The following is a 20,621-nucleotide window of genomic DNA, read 5'->3' as shown; positions in this document are numbered from 1 at the left end:
CAAATGTGAACTCAACAGTAGGATGGCTGAAGAGATGGTATACATCAAGGTACATTTATTGTTCTTATTCCTGTAATTAAATACATACTGTAAGTGCAAATAGTTAAAGAGTCCAGGGTCTAAAGAACTACAGAGTATAGTTGAACATAGTACAAAGTTGGACAGTTATTCAAACAAGCTAAATATCACCAGATACTCCTTGTCTTCATAGTAGTCATACAACAGTACCTAAAACATGAGCATGTGTATTGTTCCTTAAGGTTATACAAAAGCAAGAACCCTACAATTACCACATCTAAGACACATATCGTTAAATTATTTTGTGCTTAAAAACACCAAAAGAAACTCATTTTTGATATTTATATATTGACATATACTGAGAGAAGCCCCATCTGCTAACTCAGAAACATGAAGCAGTATTTAACACTGGCAGCAGAGTACGTCTGTGGGCATTTAGCTTTTTTTGTGCCAAACCGTACATTTTGTAGTAAGCACTGCAAAGCAAAAATGTGGCGTGATTTAAAAACTTCACAAAATATATCAAATATTATTTACCCAAGGCTCAACTTCATGCACTTTATCATAAGCAACAGAAAAAAAAGTCGGTTTCTTTTTTTTTTTTGTTTACAAGTTGTGTACTTGTCTACCTAGAAACAAGATTATGTACGTGTGACTGTGTGTGTTAGTGTTTAGACTGCTATAGACACGGTGAAGGCTTCTCCAGTGGATGCTTTTAGAGAACACCAAGATGACATAGCACTATGGCCCACAGATGATAACCAGGCTCTTTAACAGTGAGCGAGCTGCTTGGACTGGACTGTCAGCTTCCCAGTGAGGCAGACAGGTTTACTCCTCCTTCCTCTTGGCCCCAGGAATCTTTGCCTGAATCCTGTACAGAGAAAAGAAGCGTTCTCTAACAAGACATTTACTCTAAATTGTGATTATTCAGCTTTTTTATTTGTACTCTCTGTTTATATAACCAAGTCTAGTTTGACTAAAAGTGGCAAGGTCACAGATCTGATTTCATGCTGTGCAGCAAGTTTACATCTTTATTTTGAAATAATACTATTATTATTCTAGACCTTTCAGTTGATGAGTGAAGCTGAAAGAAGGGTAGCCTTAGTACACAGATGCTCTTTTTGAGGCACGCCTTTACCACTAGTACCTTTTCAGTACAACCACAGCCTATTACATAGGCATTTAAGGGTTAATTGCTTTGCACAGGAGTGTTTCTGCTCACTAATGAGGGAAAGGCAAGTGCTCCAACAAGAAGATGGTGAATGACAATTACTCACTTCCCAACCACAGAGTTGACCTGGGTCCGTATTAGTCCCACATATTGATCAATCTGTGCCTGAAAACAGAGAAAATGATGGGTGTAAATGCTGGATATGTTTTAAAAGCAGGGTTAACTGTGAAGATGTTCAGATTCCTACCTGGTGTTTCTCATAAACCACGGGCATAGTGAACATGGAGACCACAGCTGCAGAGGCAAGAGAGTGGTGTTAAATTATTTCAGACCAACACTGGGAATATGCTCAAACAGGAACAGCAGGACATCAAAGCCCCACCCACAGCTCTTATCTAAGGTAAGCTGGAAAAGTAAACACATACTGTACATTTGGGAATACAGTTAACATGTCCAGTAAATAAATGTGGTTCTGCCATTGTGATAAGGACACGTGCTTCTCATTAATGACACATAATGTGGTAGAACTCTGTTATATACATTTAGATCATGCTGACAATGTCAAAAAGGCTAAAATGCTGCGGTGTTTGAATGCTTGTTACAGATAAAGCTGTGCTGAAAGACAGACGGCGTGAGCCTGGTGACCTCACCTAGAATGAGCAGTGTCAAGCCATTGAAGAGTGCGCCCACATAGGTCAGCAGCCACATCAGAACAGCAAACTGAAACACATCAACATGATGGGTTTAATCCAAAGAATGTGTTTGTATCACCGTATTTTTTTTGTATTACAACTTTTATTTGGAGTCTGTGTTCTCACGTCAAGGCATGAAACTAACTAGCCCTCAAATGTCCGTAGAGGAGGAGCTGAGCTGACATTGCATTTGAATGCAGTGCTATTTGAATTAATTATATTATCATCCGTGGTCAGCAGTGCTGAAAAAGCAAACAATGATGAGATTGTGAGGCAAACCTTCAAGGAGTCAACCAGATCTTGTACGAGAAACAACCTGCGGAGCTCCTTCATACAGGTGTTGGTGTACAGCAGGATCTTGTCAGCATATTTACTAATCTGGTCCTGGGATAGAGAGATTTCTATCTCCAGATAGGCTCTGGTAAGAAACACATACACAGAAGAGAGTGATAAACGTGCACACTTTAGTAAATAAATACCCTAGACCTATTTTTGTATTATTAAATATTTAAATAATCTTATTTATTGACATTCTACTCACTTAAAAGGATGTCCCTCGTCGGTCTTCTGCACAGCCTGCAGCACAGACTTGTAGATCCTGAAGCTAATGGTGGCAGAGAGGGCTGCCAGGGCTAAGTAGGCGCCGACACTGACCACGCTGAACTGGGTCAGGGAGAAGAGGAGCAGAAGCACGCTGCTGAACACGGCTCCTGACTGCTTCACATTCCTCCAGTAGAGCAGGTCAATTGCTATTGGAGAGTGACACAGAACAAGGAGAAATAAGGTTAGGACTCAGATCCAGTTTGGCCTGGCCTGGCCATCCATGGGCATTTCGTTTTCAAAGTGGATTGGGCTGCTGTGCGCTACGCACCACACATTTGGGTCAAATAAGTGGAAGCTGTTCACAACCCACCGTCCCCGGAGAGCTCCGGCTGTCACGTGATTCTGTTTCAACCCAGCTTCCTAACCTAGCTTTTCATTAGGTTAGATGGAGCTGTAAGGTAATGAGGGTGTCATTCACCAGTTCACTGTCGATACCCCAATAAATGGAGCAGCCTTTGCAGAAGATAATAGCTGACTCTCGCTTCTCTGTGTTGCCTCACTCCAGGGATTCATTTTGAAATCTTGACGTGTGCTTATCATTAGTCTCATGTGGTCTGTTCTCATACGTATACAAATATACAGCAGACAAATATTAAACTTAAGGTATACCTGCACCTGCTGCTCACAGAACTGAATTAATGATTGACCTATAGCCCTGTGAAGGTAGCAGCAGATGCAGAAGCACTATCAGCAGTTCACAGATAACATTTCAATGCAACCTGACCAGACAAGCAGCCCCGTGGTCATCGATGGAGGATAATAACGCGTCAATGCTGAATCTCATTATTGCAGTAACACACCCTGACTCCTCTCACTGATGTAGGAAAAAATAGTTGGACTACACACCAACATGTCTGCTGGCTGTCGTAAAGCTCGCTGCTGCAGTTTTTTTTTTTTTTTTTTTATCTTCTTTGCTTGGTGGGGCCTGTAATTCAAAGCCACGGGTAAAGATGAGAAAGAAGTGATAACTGAGGATTAGCCCAATGTACCATTACAGCTCCAGTGGCCAACATGGCCCTCCTCTGGCAGTCATCTGTGTCGTCTGGAAACACAGACTCGTTTCCATGAGAACTGTCGGCTGCTTGTTTTACCTCTGCTGAACCAGCTGTCTCCCGCGAAAAACCATTGCAACTCCACCAGCACCTGGAAATCTTTCACGTCAGGCGGGAAGATGAGCACAGCTGGTATGTTAATGTAAAGTTTTGTGCTCATGAACAAGAGCAAATCATGTCAGAGGACTCTTAGGTGTCTCACTCTTCCTCTTTGAGCTGTCCGCCTGCCTGCTTGCTCTAATTTTAGCAGTGGAGCTGTGAGCAGCATAGTGATGACGGCCATCTTTACTCTCCACTAAGAGGCATCTGTGGATGCCAAAAAAGCAGGCTCAAACCTGGGTGGTGAGAGAACATTGTGACTAAGTGAATCTGCATCCCACGCATGAATTGTTCCTATACTGTAAAATAACATGTTATCTGTCCTCTCTTATCCAGTAACCAGTGGTGACATACAGTACCTCCCAACTTCAAATCAAACATACTGCTCATCCAGAAACAGCAGAAACGTGATCTGTAGGCCCGAGCTACTGTACATGCACCATTCCCCACAAAAGCCATTGTTCCTGCCCCTACTGTGTCCATGTGGCTACTGATTTGAATGGAGATGCTCACATGCAGGCACAGGTAGCACATAAAGCAGCTGTAATAACACACAGACACATCAACAACGCGCAGCTCTGCTAGAGGGTGAGACAGGTGTTGACCAGCAACAGCGTCTTGTGATGTGCCGTGCAAAACTGCACAGACCCAAAAGCTTTAGCTAGTGCAGTAGAAGCTTGTACTGACCTGCGGCTCCCATGGCTGAACAGGGAAAGAGGCAGCTGCTTTATCCACGGACAAAAGGAGAGCACTAAAGGGGGAGTCCCCCTGCACAAGAAGGGAGGAGCCACAGCCACGCCGGCAAATCAGCATCTGCCTGAGCAAAGGGACTGTAAGGGGGATGGACCACGTCTGTGGGGTGCGGTTGCCAAAGAGCCACATTGCAATCCAGCACATACAGACACACACATTAACACACATACAAACTCTCCCTCTCTCTCTCTCTCTCTCTCTGTGAGCTCCTTTATGCTCAGGTTTTTCTAAGCACAGCCGTGCTAACACGCGACAAAGGCTGCCAAGCAGCAATCAAACAAAAAAATCTGTATCAAAACAAAATAATTTTTCTCATATGACATCAGCATCTTAAGACAAGACGGTAACTGTGACACTGTAACACATAAACCGTACACACAGTAGCCATATGCCACTGCTCCATTAAAATGCTTTGGTGGCAAGGATCGGCCGAGCACCTGCATGATGCAGTTACCATAGTTACCGTGCTCCATTTTCTCCCTATCACTCACTGAGAGATGTGGAGAGGGAGGAGGGGAGGGGCTGAAAGAGAAAGCAGGAGGGAGGCAGAATGAAGAGTGTTCCTTTGGGAAAAGAGAGAAATTCATTTGCTCTGAATCTGGGGAATCAGCAGCACATAATGTGTCTCTACACTCGAACACATGAAGACTGCCACTCCCTTTATTGTGGAGCACAAAAGGACAATGGCAGGTCTCACATGAGGCCTGTTGGTTGAGTGTGTGTCAGCTAATAAAAAAATGATTCATAAAAAAAGATGTGAAGAAAGTTAAATGACAGTGTTTAGTTTTTGACTTGAAATTTGACATTTGAATTGTGTATACTCAAGTAAAAGCACATCTTAATATTCATATATTAACAAAAACAGAAAAACAGGCAGGTTTGTAGCTCTAGCAAAAATGAAATATTATAAGAAGATAATTTTATGTTAGGCCTTCAAGCCCTCAGTCTTAAATCCAATGCACAATACAGAACACAGATGCAGTCCAAATGCTGCGTGCCAGGCTCTGTTGATATGCCTCTTTTCACTGATGATCAACATACAAGCACTGAGCCAAAACCAGAGCAAATGATTATCACCAGTGACAATTATATGATTCTCCCTCCCCCTTATCTGTAGTGAAACTAGTTTAGCCTGACCTCATTAAATCACTGAAGACATCCTTGTGGCCTCAAACAAGCTATCAGCTACAGTGAGCAGACATGCACAGGGACTTTTGCTGCCAACCGTCTTTCACAGCTGAGATTCAAGGACTTCAGTCTCGGACTTGGATTACCAGCAGTGACTACATCAGACTATGTTGTGACAAAAAAATCTGAACTATCCCAAAGTTGGACTTTAAAAGACAAAAACTTCTGCAAAAAATAAAAATATTGATCTGAAACTGCAAATGTAATCTCAGTCTTCTCAAATTGCAATGTAATATGCAATTTATACTACACCACCAGTAAATCACAACATAACACAGCAAAAAGTGTCATTTTGACCTATTATCTGCTTCTATGCAGTATTTATTAAGCACAGTTTTAGTTTTTGTAATGCCTACCTCAGTACGTAACTTTACTTAAATGGTAAACTATATGTTTTGAACCATTTTGACCCTGCATTTGAAAGCCTATTGGCTGCTGTGTGTGTTACTGAGGTTAGTCTTGTTAAAAATAATCACACATGCATGACTTAATTTTAGATCATTTTCTTTTGATCATTGTCGATATCACTTGAGATGTGCAGTGGTTGGTGAGTCACTACTGTGCATGTGCAATGACAATGACTTAACAAAAACAGCTTCAAGGTGATGTACAGCTATTCGAGAGCAAGAAATAAAAAAACCTTCATCATTTCATCCTTAGCTGTGCTGACTTAGCTTAATTTGATGCATTCCTAACATGGTCAGATCCTATCAGATACCCTATGATGTGACACAGTCTAAAATCCTCATTTATGGCCAGTTAACTGGAAAATGACTCAGTAGACAAAATAATAAATGTGGGTTTGTCATTGAGTTGCTTTACATAACACAGTCACTGTCACTACTGGGATACAATAACCAAACCATTCTATTGCATTACAAGTGCTTAAAATCTAAGAAGAAGGCAGATAACAAATCACAATCAGTGTGGAGGAAGGGCCGCCATTTTCTCTCTCTCTACAACCCTACATGCTATGGAAACAGACGGAGGATGCTCTTCTCTGGCCCAGTCACTGCAAGGTGCCATAGCAGCCGTGGAGATAGGGCTGATGTAATCAGGATGGGTGTGCCCGGGTTACCATGGCGACTGTCTGTCAGTACCATCCGGGTGTTCTGACTGTCTCGTTACACAAAAACGGAGCATAAGCCATGTAAAACCAGCTCCCTTGAATGGCTGCAACGTGGGGAGGGTGATAACAATGGCATCCGTATTAACATACAGCCTAAACAGATGGCTCTCAGCGTGCTGGTGTGTACACACATATTCTCCAAAACACCACCGTCTCTCACCCCCTCTGCTCTGTTTTTTTTTTTTTTCTTCCAAATGCACAGCACACACATGCAGCAGAAGGGACCTTTTATCGGGGTGTGTCCCCATGAAGGGAGGTGCAGGTAAACGTTTCTGTTTGATTCTTCAGCATAAGACAAATAGAATTAGTTGACAAATGTGCACATGCAAAGCACACAGACACACACGAGAACTACACATCTATGATGTCATGGATATTCAACCAACGTGCATGAGATAATGTCTCTGGATCACAAACACAGAGAAATGACGAGTAAATCACATAAACACATCAGTACCCTGGCCCTTCCAGCCGCTCCAGGAGCACTCCTTCTTGGTCACGTCTGCAGTGGCCTGCATGCTGGTGATCAGTTATGTCCCTGTCCTCTCTCTCTCTTTCTCTTTGTGATCTCCGTTTTCTTCTTTGTCTCCCTCTTCGGTAGCACAGACTCACTCACTCATTCCAGAACGGCATGAATGGTCGAAAAAGATGCAGGAGAGAGGCTGAGATGACAGAGAGGGAGGAAGGGAGGGAGGGAGGAAAGGTTTCCAAGGTGCTGCCGGCTTGCGGAGCACACAGACTGATGCTGTGGAGCAGCGCTGGCAAGAACAGAAGGAGCAGCAAAAAGTGCGTATGTGTATGTCTGTGTGCGTGCGTGCTGGGGGAGGGGAGGGGGGTCAAATTGTAAACACCACATCTATGCAATGTGGTAGGAGAGGGAAGGAGGGGGGGGGTAAAAGGGTGGGTGGGTGGTTACAGTGAGGGGCTAGGCTTTTTTCTTGAAAGGAAAGCTTTCGTAATAAAAGCCACAACAGAGCCTCAGAACAAACTGGTATTAGTGGGGGTACAAGCAGTGGGAGGGTCTTCCCACTTACGCTTTGATGAGACACCAAAGCAGGTGCATGTATTGTCTACTTTGTTACCACCCAGGGTTCACTTGCACACTACCATATTTTTATTTTGCATGATAACATACAACTATGGTATGCAGCCACATTCTCACATGCACACAGAATACCAGCATTTTTAATAGTCTGATGTCATGGTGCACACCACACAGGAGGCATTCGCTATGTTTGTCTGAAGATTAGAAATGGCCGGACTGAAGACCATGTTGCTAAGGAAACAATCTGACCAATCCCCAGTTCCATTGTTCTTTCTTTATACATAACAATACTAAAATTATAGCCAGAGATCCAAATAGCATCTTCCTTTAAAAATCACTGATAACTGAAGAGGCAATGTCCTTTTACTATAATAATTCATATCTAGAGACAGTGTGCTCCACAGCACTGTGTGCCTTCAGGATGTGTTTGTGCTTTATGATTTTCTCCAATGAACATATTTGTAATGCAAATGGAGCTGTAAAAAGGACATGCACAGAAAATAGCAACATCATGTGCTAACAAACTATGTGCAATAGAAACTGTGACTGTGGTGTCAGCCCTCAGCAGAAAACAGCTCCTTAATAGTTCAGGGTTGACACTATTTTCAGTCCTTTCAAAGCTGTTGGTTCTGTCCCCTCTGTCCTCCTCCCTGCAGACTGCCACACCTTAAACCTTCTGCTCAGGCAGCCTTGACAGGTCTAAATGCCAAAACCAGCCAAGAGCAAAAAAAAAAAAAAAAAAAAAAAACCCAAAAAACAACAGATTTCTCTAAACCAGCCTAAACATGCTCTCCCATCACTGTTGCTATGGCAACTGGTTTGCAAGAGGACAAGATGAAAACAATATCTGCTAGTCTTCAACAGAGCAGCATGATGATAAAGGTGCACTGTGCCCTCTAGTGGTGGAAAGAAGTACATGTGACCTGTTTTTTAGCATTTCCAGAACCTTCTTACTCTTTGTGTAAACAAAACAAGAGCCTTTGCAGCTACAGTCAGCTTGTAGGTATACATTTGAAATGCTATTTATGTGACTCAGCTATCACACTTTCACTGAAGCATATGCACCTGTATCTGAATGTCACAGAGTAAACATGTATGTAAACAACAGTCAAAAGTCTTCATTGCTCTGATCGTGCACCCCAGCACATGACATCATCGCAATTATATAAATCCACAGTTTATATGCACAGAGAGAACAACCAATAGAAGCACTCGTGCCAACGTCAAATGCGCAGCTTAGACAGCATTAACTCCTGCTGCCTGCGTCTGGCATGCCTGTCTTATCTCTACAGGATGTTGAAAAGAGATGCACGAAGCCAGATGCTGTCAAGATGCTGGACGAGTTTTTATTATTATTTGCAGCTTTATAAGTTGTGTTGATTCTACTGAAAACAGAGAGCCCTGTTTACAAGTTGGAGCTTCAGTCCTTGTGCATTACCATAAATGTGACTCAGTGTATTCTCGTTCCACTTTCATCGCAGAGATTCCACCAGGGGGAAGCAGACCTCAGAAAAGAACAGCACAAGCTCTTCCCCCCCACAACCGTGGCACAAACACACACTCAGCAGTGGAACATCCCATCTCTCAGCAACTTGTTTACTTTCCCCGCCTTGTGAACACAACAGTGCAATACCATGCAGGTTTCTACCAGGAGGTAAACAAATACAAACGCATAAGAGAAAAATGAAACATATAAAGTATGTATTAGAAATGGGATTAGGAGTAATAAAGCTATTTTAATGCTTTCTTTTTGATTACCAATGCACATGCTATCTCTATTTCACTTAAGCATGAATGCACAGCAGCAGAGACAACACTACCTGTTCCTCAAGCTGACCGTACTACTTTTGGAAAAGCAGGACTCACAACGGTGACTTATAAGCCAAAGTGAAACCACTGCAACAACAAACAGATATGTTTTGTGATATCCTAACGCAGTAACAAACTTTATTCAAGTTGTGGCGAGAGAGAAAGTTAAGATTTAGAGGACTGACCTTTCTGTTTGTTGAAGCCCTCCAGAAACATTGATAGAGCAGGTTTTCCTAAGCCTCCCTTGCCCTCATTGGTGTGTTTGAGCATGTCGTCCTGAAGGGGCTTCTCCAATCTCACCTCTGGGGGCACAGCAGCAGTGGGGGGTTTGGGCTTGCTGGGGCGATCCTCCTCTGCTTTCACTGGGGTCTGGACCTTTTCTGGCATCAGGGGCTCGGCTGCCACTGCCTCAACCGTACTGCGAGGGGGGACTGCACTGGGAACCAGGGGAGAGGGAGGGTTGATACCCTGTTTGGGGCCACCGAAGCCCTGCTCCCTCTTTGGGCTCTCTTCAGATGCAGACTCAATGAAGAGATCACTGTCAAGCTCTGCCTCTCTCTCTTCCCTCAGAATGCTGTAGGCCGTGGGTGGAGCATGGTTGCCAGCCAGGCCAAAACCACCCTTGGCGACAGGGGGATTGTCAAAGGGGTTGTTAGGCTGGCTGAAAGCACACTTGCTTTTAGGTGGCTGGGCAAATGGGTTGCTACTGGCCTTGGGAGGCTCCTCAGACACCAGCTCGATCTCTGAGTCTCCAGACTCTGAGCTGCTGCCGTCATGCTCCCTGCTGCCGGTTTTTGTGCCTGGACCACTTTTGGAAGCTGTGGGCTTCACTGTGTCATCCTTGAACATGTCACGAGAAGAGAACTCCTTTTCTGCTTACAAAAAAATGCAGAGAAAAGTGAGCATTAGAGTCTTCACTTCCAAATGCAGACATACAATATTAGAACATTGACCTAAAGCTGCTAAATGTAACTTTTCAGCTAAGATGAATTAACACCATCTTCATCTTACATAAACAATGAAACACATGCTTGGTTAATTCAGTGTGCTGAGGGATTTTGTTATACAACTGCCAATACTAAGTTTGCTGATTGTATGACTTAATTATGCTACAAAGCCTTGACTTAAAGACTTAAAGACAAGTACTGAAGTAGTGCTGACTTTAATGCCATTTATTATGGCATCAAGAACAGACAAATAGATCTGATGTGTTTTCTCATAAACAGTTTTATAATATATATAGTAAGTATGTACAGTATATGCATATGTTTATTTTATACTTGAATATGGAATGAATTCCATAGGAATTCTCAGTATTACACCACTATATCTAACCACATGAGAGGTGTTTATGTGCTGTGCCTACGTGTTGGTGAGGCATTTGGCGTCGAAGCAGGGCTTTCATCCTCTGGCTCTGAAAGTGTCACAGTGGGAACCCCCTGTATGCCCACACTGAGGACATTTTCACGGTCGGACATGCTGACTGCAGGGGGATGTTGCTGTGGCTCTGTCTTTGCAGCGGTAGACTTGGACTCGGTCAAGGTGATCTTCACCGGGCTTGCTGTCTGCGGGGTGCCACCCAGATTTCGGTAGGAGCGGTAGTCTGAGAGCTCTTCGTCAGATGGCTCCTCCACATATGGGAAAGAATGGGAGCCGAGCGCCGGACCTAGGTTCTCTTCTTCGTCCTCCTCATTTCTTCCGGGGTTCTTGTCCATGTAGCTGCTGAGAAAGTCATGACCAGTTGAGCCTGTGTCCATCAGGCCTTGCAAAGCCCCCTTGCTCTGGTCATGGTGCTCATCCCCATGGCTGATGTCCATGTAGTTGTAGGATTCTGTCTTATCTGAGCCCAGCAGAGATTTTGGCATGTCACCGGCCAGGTCAGAGGTCATCTTGGTTTTAGAGCTGAAGCTGTATGTGTCACTAGAGAACTGGTCCAGGGCAGAGGAGCCAGAGGAGGTTTTCAAATCACCCGACAGGTAGGAGGCTTCCCGACCTGATGTGAAGCTTTGATTGGACAGTAAGGAGGTGTACACATCGCCATCGTCATTAATTGGCTTCCTGAACAGACCAGACATCATGTCACCTAAAAAAAAGACAGAGAGAGAGAGAGAGAGAGAATAGAAACCCAGTGAGTACAGACACACAGAGAAGGAAGAATGACAGCACTCTCTGCATCACATGATCAAATCAAATCCGTGGAAGTTGTTTGATTAATGAAAACATCCAGTTAAACAACCCTTTGCTTGATTTGCTCCTGCTGGCAGTGAGGATGGCTGTAGCACTGGGAGAGTAGCAGAGTCACACTGGGTGTTTTGCTGTGTAGATCAGTGAAGCAGCAGTAACAGAGGGTACTTGTAGCCGGAGCTGGACAAAGGGGGATTGTTTAGACCCCAAAAAACCACAGTGGCACAACCAGAGTCTGTTCTAAATCATACAGGCAAAGGGGAGCCAGTACTCACATGTCTGCTCTGCGATCAGTAATCCTGCATCTCCTTTGACAACTTACACATGCATACAAACACACAGGATATGAACAATATGCTGTATGTGGAAGGTGGTATCTCTTTAAAAGAGGTCGTAGCTCAAACAAAATAGTTATGATAAATGTAATGTAATAATGATAACTGTATAAAATGAATCAATTAAACAGGAAGAATTAAAAACTGGAAGGCAGCACGGGTATTTAGCTGTGTATGAACCCGAGTGTGCTCTGATATTAAGTATCACTTAGCATCTTACTGAATAATGTGTTGCATTACCGCAAGGAGAAATGTTAAGTATGCTCACATATCATCTGTAAAAACAGGAATAGATGACTTGAGAGATGTGTTATTTTAAGATATGTTAACAAGTCAAGGTCAAGTGCATTATTCACATTTGTTAAATTTATGTCTAACTTCTGATCTCAGTTATGCAGTTCCACCAACGAGCACATACTGCCTCATGTGCAAACACAAACAGAAGCCCATTAACAAACACATGCTATATGACATCTAATGCTAATATTTCTGTTGTGCCGTGTGGAAGTACACGCTGAGCTCCTCCTCCTGCTCTCTAGCCTTGCTTCTCTCAGGGCAGCGGTGGTGCTATAAATAGGCCGGGTCCAGCTGCTGGGCTGGATAAGGGGGGAAGGTTTAAAATAGCAGCCTTAGGGTTAGCCTCGGAGGATGCAGACTGACTGACAGAAGACCCAACTAGCCAGGACGTCCTGTCCATCCCTTCGCTTCCTCTAAACAGCACCACCACCCTTCCCCTCTGCTTTCCCTCCTACTTCTGCTCCCTCAGTCATTAACAATACATCATACCGCAGTACAATGGCATAAACACTACACAGCAATGCTGGGACACAAGGAGAGGGTTGATGTGACAGAGGAAAAGCAAAGTAGGGCCAGATGTTCCTGAGCATCAGGATATTGTTACAATAGGCTACATTTTCTTGTAGATTAACATCTGATTGCCTATAGACCTTAACAGTCTAAAATACAGTAGATGAGCACAGCTGTTGAGGTAAGTTGAGTTTATTGACTGAATGCCCTAGATGTACTTCTAAAGCAAACCAATGTATAATCCTCTTAGTGTACTACCATCATCTAGGTCCATCACCCTGGCAACACGATCATAATCTAACACTCACTGATTCACTGCACAAATACCTACTGTGCAGATGTGGGCAGCACTACAAAGTGTGAAGAGAGGTGATCTCTGGAGCTGTGAACTGCCAGCAATCCTGTTGACTATGTGCAACACACTCCCTCTCTCTTCACCCATCCCAACATAGTTAAAACCACCAGCAGTTGCATGAGACATCTGCAACAATTAAGAGGCTGGATGCTCATCTGTAACAGCCACAAGGACAGTCGCTCTGAGCAGCTACTTGACAAAGATTGTGAAAGGGCTGATATGGCCTACAACCCAGATGCTGGGAGAAAAATACCCACAAGGTTGAAACAAATTCTTTGCTCCACTCAGACAGTACTGGACGTGACAACAGGGGAATTCTCGGCTCGCACTGTAGCCACCCAACAAAATCATGCCACTGAAAGGATGGTGCATTTAAATAAATAAAACCTTTTGGATGTGCTGTGAAGGGACAGTGCTTCTGTTGTCCTCTGTGCAGCCACTGCAGCTTAGAAACTAACACAACTTGACAATCTGTAGCAAAGCATGGGCTCCTAATTACAAGGCTAGCCACAAAAACATATGAGTACAGATGATATCAAAAGAATATTAACAGTTGGAAATTAAGGTTTTGTTTAACTGTATGTGAGCTTTCTGTATATGAGTGTTTAACCTTCTAAAGACACATATGGTTCCAATGTGGAATAAAAAGTATCTGGATAAACACCAATGGGATGCTGCTTGTATCACAACCTGCAATACTTTTCCCCAAAAATTGGTGTATAAAATGTAAATAAAAACAGAATACAACTGTATCACAAAGATAGCATAAAGACTAAATATCAAAAGTGAAAACTGAGGGATTCGTTTGGGATTAGTCACAGTCGATTTGAATCTAAGGTAAATAGACACATGTCAATACATAAGCAGGACCTAAAAAGGAATTAGTAGAAACACCAGAGGTGCAGCTACAGGTAGATAGAGCAGTCACTCGAGACAGTAAGACCAAACATACCAACCTGTGCACTACCTGGATTGACTAGAAGAAAGCCTATGACTCAATGTCTAACACATGGATCGATTCATGTGTAATTCAATGCAGTTGTGGAAAACAACCCTAGAGGCCAACTTCAAACAAACTGCAATTCACCATCAAGTGTGGGATTTACCAAAGAGATGATCTATCCCCACTGCTGTTCTACATAGGCCTTAAACCTCTCAGCCAGATCATCAGCAAGACCAGTTACAGATACCGACCACAGAATGGAGCCAACATCAGCCCTTCTCAACATGGATGACATGAAGCTGTATGCCAAGAGAGAATGAGACATCCATTCACTGATCTAAACCACTAGGATCTTCAGCTACGCCATCAGAATTTCATTTGTACTGGATAAATGTAGTCGGATGATAACAAAGAGAGTAGGTAGTCAGAACTGAATGGACTGCAATACCAGAAGGCAACATAGCAGACACAGGACAGCTATAGGTATCTAGGAATCCTGCAGGTGTGGAGCATCTTTTGTGGGAAGGATTTGCTTATTTCAGCAAGAAAATATCAAATGACATTTTACAAGATGCAAAACGGGAGACCAAGTGCTAATATGGTCTGTCTGCTGCCAAATGCTGTATAAAATGTAAATAAGAACAGAATACAATGGTTTGCAAATCATTTATTATCACAAAAAAATAGCACAAATACAAGATATCAGAAGTGGAAACTAGTTATAATGAACTGAATTCTGAATCTCTTTCCTAAGAGCAGACACTGAGGACAGCTATAAAATATATAGAAACCTTATGAAACAAAAAATATGATAAAGGAGGCAGTTGAAATTCTGCATCAAGAATTGAGAAAGATTTGCTTTCAGATGTAAAGCAATTGGTCCCCTAAGTTCTCACTTACACATTGTTGTTCAAACAAGGTGACATGGGATGGCATTAAATTTAAAATAAGTATATATGTATACATATACATATATATATATATATATATATATATATATATATATATATATATATATATATAGTTGTATTACAACAAGACGCTACACTGACGTTCAAAGGCTTTCTTTCCTGTCTGTGTTGTCACAGAATATCACCCATGACAATTTTATCTTTACCTTTAAACACCTGTTTATACGGAGCACTATAATGATTCCTCTCCTCCATCTGTGACCCTCCCAATTGTGGTGTTACCTTTCAGGGGTTCTCTTTCACTCCATGACCTTGTGGAAACCAATCCATTAAGACACATGCTGTGCTCTTCTGTCAAAACCATCTGTGCTGTTTACCTTCAATAACCATTCATTTAGTTATTTTATTTATTTTACTTACAATATTACAATAATACTACAATATTTGGGTTGGGAAATTTAAAAAAAGATTTTTTGAACAGTAACAATAAAACAATAAACTATTTTTTTCCAGCGTTTTTCATTATTACATTGGATGAAAAACATAAATCTGCAATATATTTTTAATGGAAACTATTATTATTTTGTATTAATGACAATAACCTTGGCTAAAGAAATACATGATATAGTCCCTGACTCTCCAAATGTCTAAAACTAAACTAAAAGATGAGCAACAAAACTATTAGTAAGGCTCAATAAGAGAAGCAGTGAGGGGTTAAATTTCTCTGAGCTGCATTGATCCAGGACAATGAGGACATACAATGATGGTAAGTAATGTCAGTGTATCTATGATGCTAAAAAATACTGAAGGCCACACAGAGAAACTGTTATTGTTCCAGCAGCTTTTGTCAAAGATAAATCAATCTAAAGACAGTTTAACGAAAATCTCACCTGAAGTCGTCAGTGTTCATCTTAAACTGTATCAACAGCATTTGTCTTGCTTGGATACATCTTTATAGATGAATGGACAAGATGTGAGAAGACTGAGTGTCTGCAAGCTGTTTGCTTTGGGACAAAGCTGTCAATTAAGTGTAACTTCAGACTGGCACTTCGCTCATTTCACAGACAGGAGCTGACGTTAAAGAGTACAGACGCAGACGGGAAGCAGGCATGTGTAGTGTAGGCTCTGATAACCTACACACAGAAAATGTTGATGAACTGATTGTAAGTGCCTTTGCTGATAGTTGCTCTAATCCCATGAACAGTTTTGCAATACTCTGCTCAGGGATTACTTTTGCCCACAGGATAGAGAGCTGAACAGATGCAGTAAGATCATAAACATAAGATCATATTTCACATGCAGGCTTTCAATTATACTTAAGCTAAACACAAAGGATGTGAGATATTATGATTTATTGATTTAATAAAAGCAGTACTTCTGCTATTGTCCCCTGCAGTGGAGCTTTTTGTACTGGATGAGCACTTAGGTCCGGATCATTCTGGAGAGAAGACACAGTAGTGCACATTATAAACACACTACTCCAAAAAAATTAAAGGAACACTTTTTAATCAGAGTTTAGCATCAAGTCAGTTAAACATCAGGTAAATGTCAACCTACAGAGGGCTGTAGATTGACATTCTCCTTATCCTTTCTAAAAGTTCTTTCACTAGTTGTGCATTTGTCCGGGCTCAGCGTCACTACTGGAAGCATGAGGCGATACCTGGACCCTATAGAGGTTGAACAGACAGTCCAACTCCTCCAGAATGTCACATCAATACGTGCCATTATCAGAAGGTTTGCTGTATCTCCCAGCACAGTCTCCAGAGCAGAAAAGAGATACCAGGAGACAGGCAGTTACTTTAGGAGAGCTGGACAGGGCCAAAGAAGGTCCTCAACCCATCAACTGGACCGGTATCTATTCCTTTGTGCAAGGATGAACTAGATAAGCATCGTCAGAGCCCTACAAAGTGACCTCCAGCAGACCACTGGTGTGAATGTCTCTAACCAAACAATCACAAACAGACCTCATGAGGGTGGCCTGAAGGCCAGATGTCCTCTTGTGGGCCCTGTGTTCACTGCCCGGCACCATGGAGCTCGATTGGCATTTGCCATAGAACACACACATGAAAGGTCTGGAGAAGCTGTGGGTTGTACCTCAGACTGTCCGGGAGCTCAGCGATGCCTTGGACCAGATCTGAGAGGAGATACCCCTGGGCCTTATCTGTTGTCTCATTAGGAGCATGTCCTGACGTTTTCAGGGATGCATACAAGCACGTGGGGGCCAAACAAAGTACATTTTTCCACTTAGATTTTCAGGGTGTCTTTAAATTCAGCCCTCTGTAAGTGGAAAATTTTTATTTCCATCAAACAATGTGGCATTCTTTCATTCCTAATCTTTCCACATCACCCAGACCATATCAGTTTAAATATCCAGCATGATTTTCTCCCCCACTGAAATCTGATGTGTTTTCAAAGCGTTTTATAGTATTATTTTTTTTGAGCAGTGTACTTTAATCCTTCTCTAATTATGTAAGGGGGACAATGCGTTCAGCAATTGGAAGGACATTCACTGGTTTACACCTGAGAGCTGCTCTGCTGACCACTGATATCTTCAGTGCCTTTATCAGGAATATATAGAAGTATCTTTAAGGGAAAGGACACTTCTTTGTATTTCCAGTATTTCTACAGCAGTCTGGCCATTTGAACTACAGCTTTCTCGTCACAGCCTCGCCTCTCTCACCATTAAGCTGCTCTCCCCTCCTCCTCTTTTTTCGCCCCTGTATTATCTTGCATCTTTATCATCTGGTCTGAAAGGACCTAGCGCTGCTTGCCCCCCCTGGGAACAGGAACAGAGCTCTCACCAAATGCACTAGACACATAAGACCAGCGGAGTCCACTAAGTGCTTTTTCTATCAGAAAGGCCCAGTCAGACATATGCTGTCTCTTCCTGGTCACAGATGATGTGCAAAAATAGAGAAAGCCTAATCCACCTCTCAGGGACAGGATTGTGGGAGAATGTTTGTCATGCTGTACTTTATCAAGACAAAATGAAATGGTGATTATAATGTGCCAACAGGATATTAAAAGAGAATAATAAACGTCAAAATGGTGCATGACTGTGTACAATATGCACTTAGTTGTCTTCATCAATGCCAGAGAGCAGATACCATCTGCTACAAAAATATTTGTCTCTAGCTTCTCTGGTGTAAATAAGACTCGATCATGATGCAGCAAAATATTTCACAACTTTCTCCGGAAACCTTTACAACATGAGGAACTTTGAAAGAATAAAAGATGCTATAGTGTACTGTACTGTGTGTGATCCGAGGCTAAGGTTCTGTTCTGTGGTAATTTAATACAGCTGAAATCAGCATTATCAGGATCCTGTGGGCAGATCAGTGCTGTGAACAAGATTTAAGACAGGCACGGATCAATTACTTACTTAGAAAAGCAATTCTAGACATCACGAGGAGGTACTATTTCACAGATCGTACTGTTCAAAGGCCAAACTTCTTTCTGTCCAGCCTTAAAAAAGGTCAAGTTTCCCAAACTCTAATTATTACATTGTGATTAACAAAACAGAGAAGAAAAGTGAGTGTGAACTGCTACAGAGAGTGAGACACAGAGTGAGAGCGCTTGACAAAGATCAGATCAGACTATAGCATGCTTGGTTGAGAAAATGTCCACTCTACCCTGCTGGAAGTGATGAGATCTGAACTGTTCCCACCAAGAACATAAGTGACAGAGTGAATTACTTCACTGGTTCACGGCTCAGTGGGAGTCACAGGAATAAGAGACAGCTATTTTTTTTTCCTCTGTTAGAAATCAAAACATAGTCTGAGCGTGTGCGCGTGTGTTTGTCTGTCTGCACCTACACATGCTTGGGCTTGTTTGGCACACTAAGAAAGTAGAACATGAGCTGTGTTCACTTTTTGCAACACTGCACAGCCAAACAGTGGACAGCCAGTTCATTATTTCGCATTTATTTCACACAGCTTTAAGAGGATACATTTAGCTTTCGTAAGTAAGTATTATAAGTCCAATTTATGCATCCAATAATGCTCTTGTACTTGACAGATGTGGTTCTTGCAATAGCCAGCTAAGTGAAAAAGGCCTGGGCATCAAAGAGAGGAAAGTAGGCAGCTTTTTTTTTTTTTTAAACATCGTCTCATGAATTTTTTAGTGAATTCGTGAAAGAAAGTGCAGGGCTCTAGTTTTGCTCACCAAGCGAATGGTGAGCCCTGTTTCTTTAGGATTAAAAATAGCCGCGTGAGAGGAGCTGTGCTGAGGAGACTGACGGACTTAGATTTGAGGTCTGCATGATGATCCCGCAAAAACACAGTCTCCAGCATCCCGTTACCTAAAAATATCATCAACAGCACCAAAACAAGGACTATTTCTTAATTCAGGACTACTAAAATGGCTTTGGTTAAAGTCTCTTTCTACTTTTAACTCTAAGATATGATTATATTTTAATATAATATGTTTTTATCTTGTCAAGTCATCTATTTATCATCTCTCCACCCCTTCATATCAAAACTGCATTTATTTTATTATAGATGAAGGCCTATATGTGAGAGATAGTAGTTATGCAAGTAAATGTTTATAGGTAATTTAAAGTTCAACAGGCTATTTGTAAATACATGTTACATCCCATCTGAACCCCCCCACAAAGTGGGGAATACTGCAGCCATGGCTTCAGCTCGAAGATGCTAAATACTATTTCCTTCAGCATCATTGCTGTGACAGCTCAGACTGTCATTGTAAGGAAGTTACTCGGCCGCATCTTTGTTTCGATGTTTTCAGACCCAGAAGTTTTAGCTCAGCTGACGGACAAGTGGTCTGTTGTCAAGCTTAATGTGCTCGGCTGCTTCTCTCTGGTTGTGTCTACAGCCAACAGGACACTGACTGAATGCTGGGATTAAAACCTAATGCCGCCCAAATCAAGCACATTGGGGAAAATATTCCGACTTAACTGTGATGACTGTCCGCTTTACCTGTGGATACAGTTTCCATAGCAACGGGAGGCCTTTTCCCGTCGTCCTGGAAAGGATGAAATTGTTGATCCAGGTCGTCCGCCGCCTCGTCGCCTCTCGGCTTCAATTCTTCACGTCGCTCGTCAAAGCGGGTCGACGTGTTCCCAAACAGGCCGTTCCTCTCGCAGTCATCCCCAAACCACTTCCCTTCCGAGCCTCCCTCCTCACCGGGCTGAGCGGACATGCTTTTTCCCTGTTGTCGGACAGAAGATCCACGGGCTGCTGGGCTTCTGTACGGCTGTGGCGTCTGTGCTAGGATGGGTGACGGAGACAAACACGCTACGATGCAGCTCCTGGCTGGCGTCTGTCAGCTGAGCCTGTGGGGTTTGTAGACACGCCACGAATGAGGCGGTGCGCTCGCTCGGTCGGTCGGTCGCTCGGTCGGTCGGGGAGCAGGAGGAGAGGAGCGAGGTTGATTGTTGTAGTTCTCTGCTCCAACGGTGACGTCATGGTGTCCGCCAGGCTCCCCGGCGGCACCTCACCTGGGTCAGAGTGGAAAGGTGAAAGGGGACAAGTGAAACTTCGGGGACGCCGGTGGAGCGAGCGGCACC

The 20,621-nt window shown here is 42.8% G+C and overlaps 1 protein-coding gene across 3 annotated transcripts; it reads right to left on the bottom strand.

The window, feature by feature from the left end:
* Positions 1-38: 38 nt before the first annotated feature.
* Positions 39-20,620, bottom strand: rtn1a (reticulon 1a). Of its 3 annotated transcripts, XM_026339563.1 has the most exons (9): positions 20,032-20,620; positions 10,926-11,642; positions 9,745-10,431; positions 2,423-2,630; positions 2,161-2,299; positions 1,840-1,909; positions 1,437-1,483; positions 1,296-1,354; positions 39-889 (listed from the first exon to the last, which is right to left on the bottom strand). In XM_026339563.1, exons 1-9 carry the CDS (start codon positions 20,252-20,254, stop codon positions 847-849), a joined length of 2,193 nt encoding a protein of 730 aa, XP_026195348.1. In that variant the 5' UTR covers positions 20,255-20,620; the 3' UTR covers positions 39-846. The 3 variants fall into 3 exon arrangements, with proteins under 3 accessions (XP_026195348.1, XP_026195349.1, XP_026195350.1); XM_026339564.1 differs by lacking the exons at positions 9,745-10,431; positions 10,926-11,642; positions 20,032-20,620 and adding an exon at positions 7,163-7,489; XM_026339565.1 differs by lacking the exons at positions 9,745-10,431; positions 10,926-11,642; positions 20,032-20,620 and adding an exon at positions 4,323-4,415.
* Between the last annotated feature and the right edge of the window lies 1 nt (position 20,621).

This window comes from Anabas testudineus, chromosome 22, assembly GCF_900324465.2.
Source record: "Anabas testudineus chromosome 22, fAnaTes1.2, whole genome shotgun sequence".
Lineage (NCBI taxonomy): Eukaryota > Metazoa > Chordata > Actinopteri > Anabantiformes > Anabantidae > Anabas > Anabas testudineus.
The sequence above is the reverse complement of the archived record's forward strand: the minus strand, read 5'-3'. Positions and strand labels throughout refer to the sequence as shown.